This window comes from Myripristis murdjan, chromosome 20, assembly GCF_902150065.1.
Source record: "Myripristis murdjan chromosome 20, fMyrMur1.1, whole genome shotgun sequence".
NCBI lineage: Eukaryota > Metazoa > Chordata > Actinopteri > Holocentriformes > Holocentridae > Myripristis > Myripristis murdjan.
The window spans coordinates 230,001-232,500 of record NC_043999.1 but is presented as its reverse complement, the minus strand read 5'-3'; the positions used below and the strand labels follow the sequence as shown (position 1 = coordinate 232,500).

General features: G+C 53.1%; 1 protein-coding gene across 1 annotated transcript in view; it reads right to left on the bottom strand.

Annotated features, from left to right (window-relative positions):
• The window catches only part of epb41l3a (erythrocyte membrane protein band 4.1-like 3a), a 38,535-nt gene that overhangs the window by 12,198 nt on the left and 23,837 nt on the right, over positions 1–2,500 (bottom strand). The window contains exons 18-19 of the mRNA XM_030078837.1: positions 1,916–2,107; positions 658–687 (exon numbers count right to left, since the gene is read on the bottom strand). Of these exons, the coding sequence (XP_029934697.1) occupies positions 658–687; positions 1,916–2,107 (222 nt within the window). The remainder of the gene's footprint in view (positions 1–657; positions 688–1,915; positions 2,108–2,500) is intronic.

Sequence of the window (2,500 nt, the reverse complement as noted above, 5' to 3'; positions counted from 1 at the left end):
TGTCATATTTGTTGGTCACTGAAATAGGGATGAGCTTCACTTCTGCCCCTTTCCTCCAGCCAGTGGTGCTGGTCGTCATGGTAACGGCTGTAGCGGTGGTTGTGGTAACAGCGGTACCACTGGCAGCGTCCTGCGCGGCGGGAGGCGAGGTGGGCGTCTTCACCTCACGGATGGTGATCAAAGGTGTCCCGCTGATGACATCATCTTCTGCAGACAATGGGATGATCTTGACTTGCTCTCCTGCCCTCCTTCCTGTTTCCATGGTGACAATCTTTTCAGTACTTGTCTTTGTCATGGTAACGTCCAGGTCGTCCCTGGCATCCTTGGTCGTCAAGGTGACGACCCTGCCAGAGGCGGTGTCATAACTTCGCCCTAGTGTGTAGCTCTTCTCTCTGATTGGCTGGTGGCTGGGGCTGCTGTCAGGTGATTGACTGAGCTGTAGGCTGGCTGGTTGAGGATGGGCTTGGTTCACTAAGACCCCGCCCTCCTGGAGTGCACAGATAAGGCACATCAAACATACCCAGAGTGGCACAGACACAGTAATCAGATAACAAACTGACTCATTAACTAAATAATGAGTTTAGCTCTGGTTCAGCAGTGATGTGATCAAATGTAATGTCACTTTAATTTGGGTTGATTGACAGCTGATTGACCTACCACTGCTGAGCTGCTGTCCAATGAGAGAGCCTGAAGAGACAGTGAGAGAGAGAGAGAGAGAGAGAGAGAGAGAGAGAGAGAGAGAGAGAGAGAGAGAGAGAGAGAGGAACACGAACTGCATGAACTAAATACAATGGAAAGTTGCTTAAAGGCGTGTGTGTGTGTTTCTCTGTAGTATCACCAAATCCTCTCCACCGGGGGCAGCACTGAGCTAAACAGAGCAGAACATGTGTCGGTCAGTGGGGCTAAAGCTCTGAGCCGGGGGGTCAAACTGGTGCCATGGAGGCCGAGAGGCTGCAGGTTTTCATTCCACCTCCACCAGGTGGTTTCACTCATCACCTGGCCCTCCATGGCACCAGTTTGACACCCCTGCTCTAAACTGATCAGTCCATTTGATCCAGATATTGATCAGTAACTGGACTGTTCCTGTCCATATTTCTGCTGCAGACAGGATTATAAACTGAAATTATAATCCATGGCTGTAAAATGCTGTGAGTGTGAGCAGATTAGCACTGGCATTGAGGCTCTGTGCTGCTGACTGGCTGCAGAACCACAGGAGAACCAATCATCTGCTTCCTAAATGTTCCACATTTCCTTCCTCTGAGCTCAGAGAAATGTGGAGCTTCTGAAGCAGCGGAGGAGCAGATTATCATCTACAGAGCTGACACTCTGCTCGGCCTCTGCAGCGCCCCCTGCAGGAGGAGCAGGATTATCATCTACAGAGCCGACACTCTGCTCGGCCTCTGCAGCGCCCCCTGCAGGAGGAGCAGGATTATCATCTACAGAGCCGACACTCTGCTCGGCCTCTGCAGCGCCCCCTGCAGGAGGAGCAGGATTATCATCTACAGAGCCGACACTCTGCTCAGCCTCTGCGGCGCCCCCTGCAGGAGGAGCAGGATTATCATCTACAGAGCCGACACTCTGCTCAGCCTCTGCAGCGCCCCCTGCAGGAGGAGCAGGATTATCATCTACAGAGCCGACACTCTGCTCAGCCTCTGCAGCGCCCCCTGCAGGAGGAGCTGACACTCTGCTCAGCCTCTGCAGCGCCCCCTGCAGGAGGAGCAGGATTATCATCTACAGAGCCGACACTCTGCTCAGCCTCTACAGCGCCCCCTGCAGGCGGAGCCGACGCTCTGCTCAGCTGACTCTGTTTAGCCTAGTCTAAGGCTCTACAGCGCCCCCAGGTGGTGGACACACAGATTCCTGGAGGGGGAACATCTCCATATAGACACTACATATCCTGTCCTCTCCTCCTCACCTCCTCAGGCTCCAGTGGTTCTATCATGGGGGAATCATCGATTCTGCGAAGCGGCGAAGATGCCAGGCGTTTCTCCCACTCACTCATTCCTCCTCCTCCTCCTCCTCCTCCTCCTCCTCCCTCCAGGAAGGAGCGTCTCAGGGCGCTGATGGTGCTCTGCTGTTTCAGCTCCTCTGGACTCCCCAGCGCCTCCTGAGGAGCAGAGAGGAATCTGCTATCACTTACATCAACCTAAAACTCCTCCACAGTGATTGGTTTGTTTTAGGTCCCATCAGAAGAGAAAAGGCAGTAACAGAATCTGAACACAAGAATTTTTCATTCACTGAAGATGAATGCGACACAAACAGATGAACAAATGAATACAGTCGGTAGAGCGACGATCTCCAGAATCTGAAATAAAGCGCACAACAAGAAGTGGGCGTGGCCAAGTGTTGACCAACTTGTTGGAAGCCACACGCCCAGTCAGAAGACACCCCACCCCTTTAGAGAAACTACAGAAAAACAAAGGCGGAGGGCGGGGGTGTGGTCTGGGGAAATGGGCGTGGCCTGTGGTGGGTGTGGCCAAATGAGCGTAGGAAGTGAATA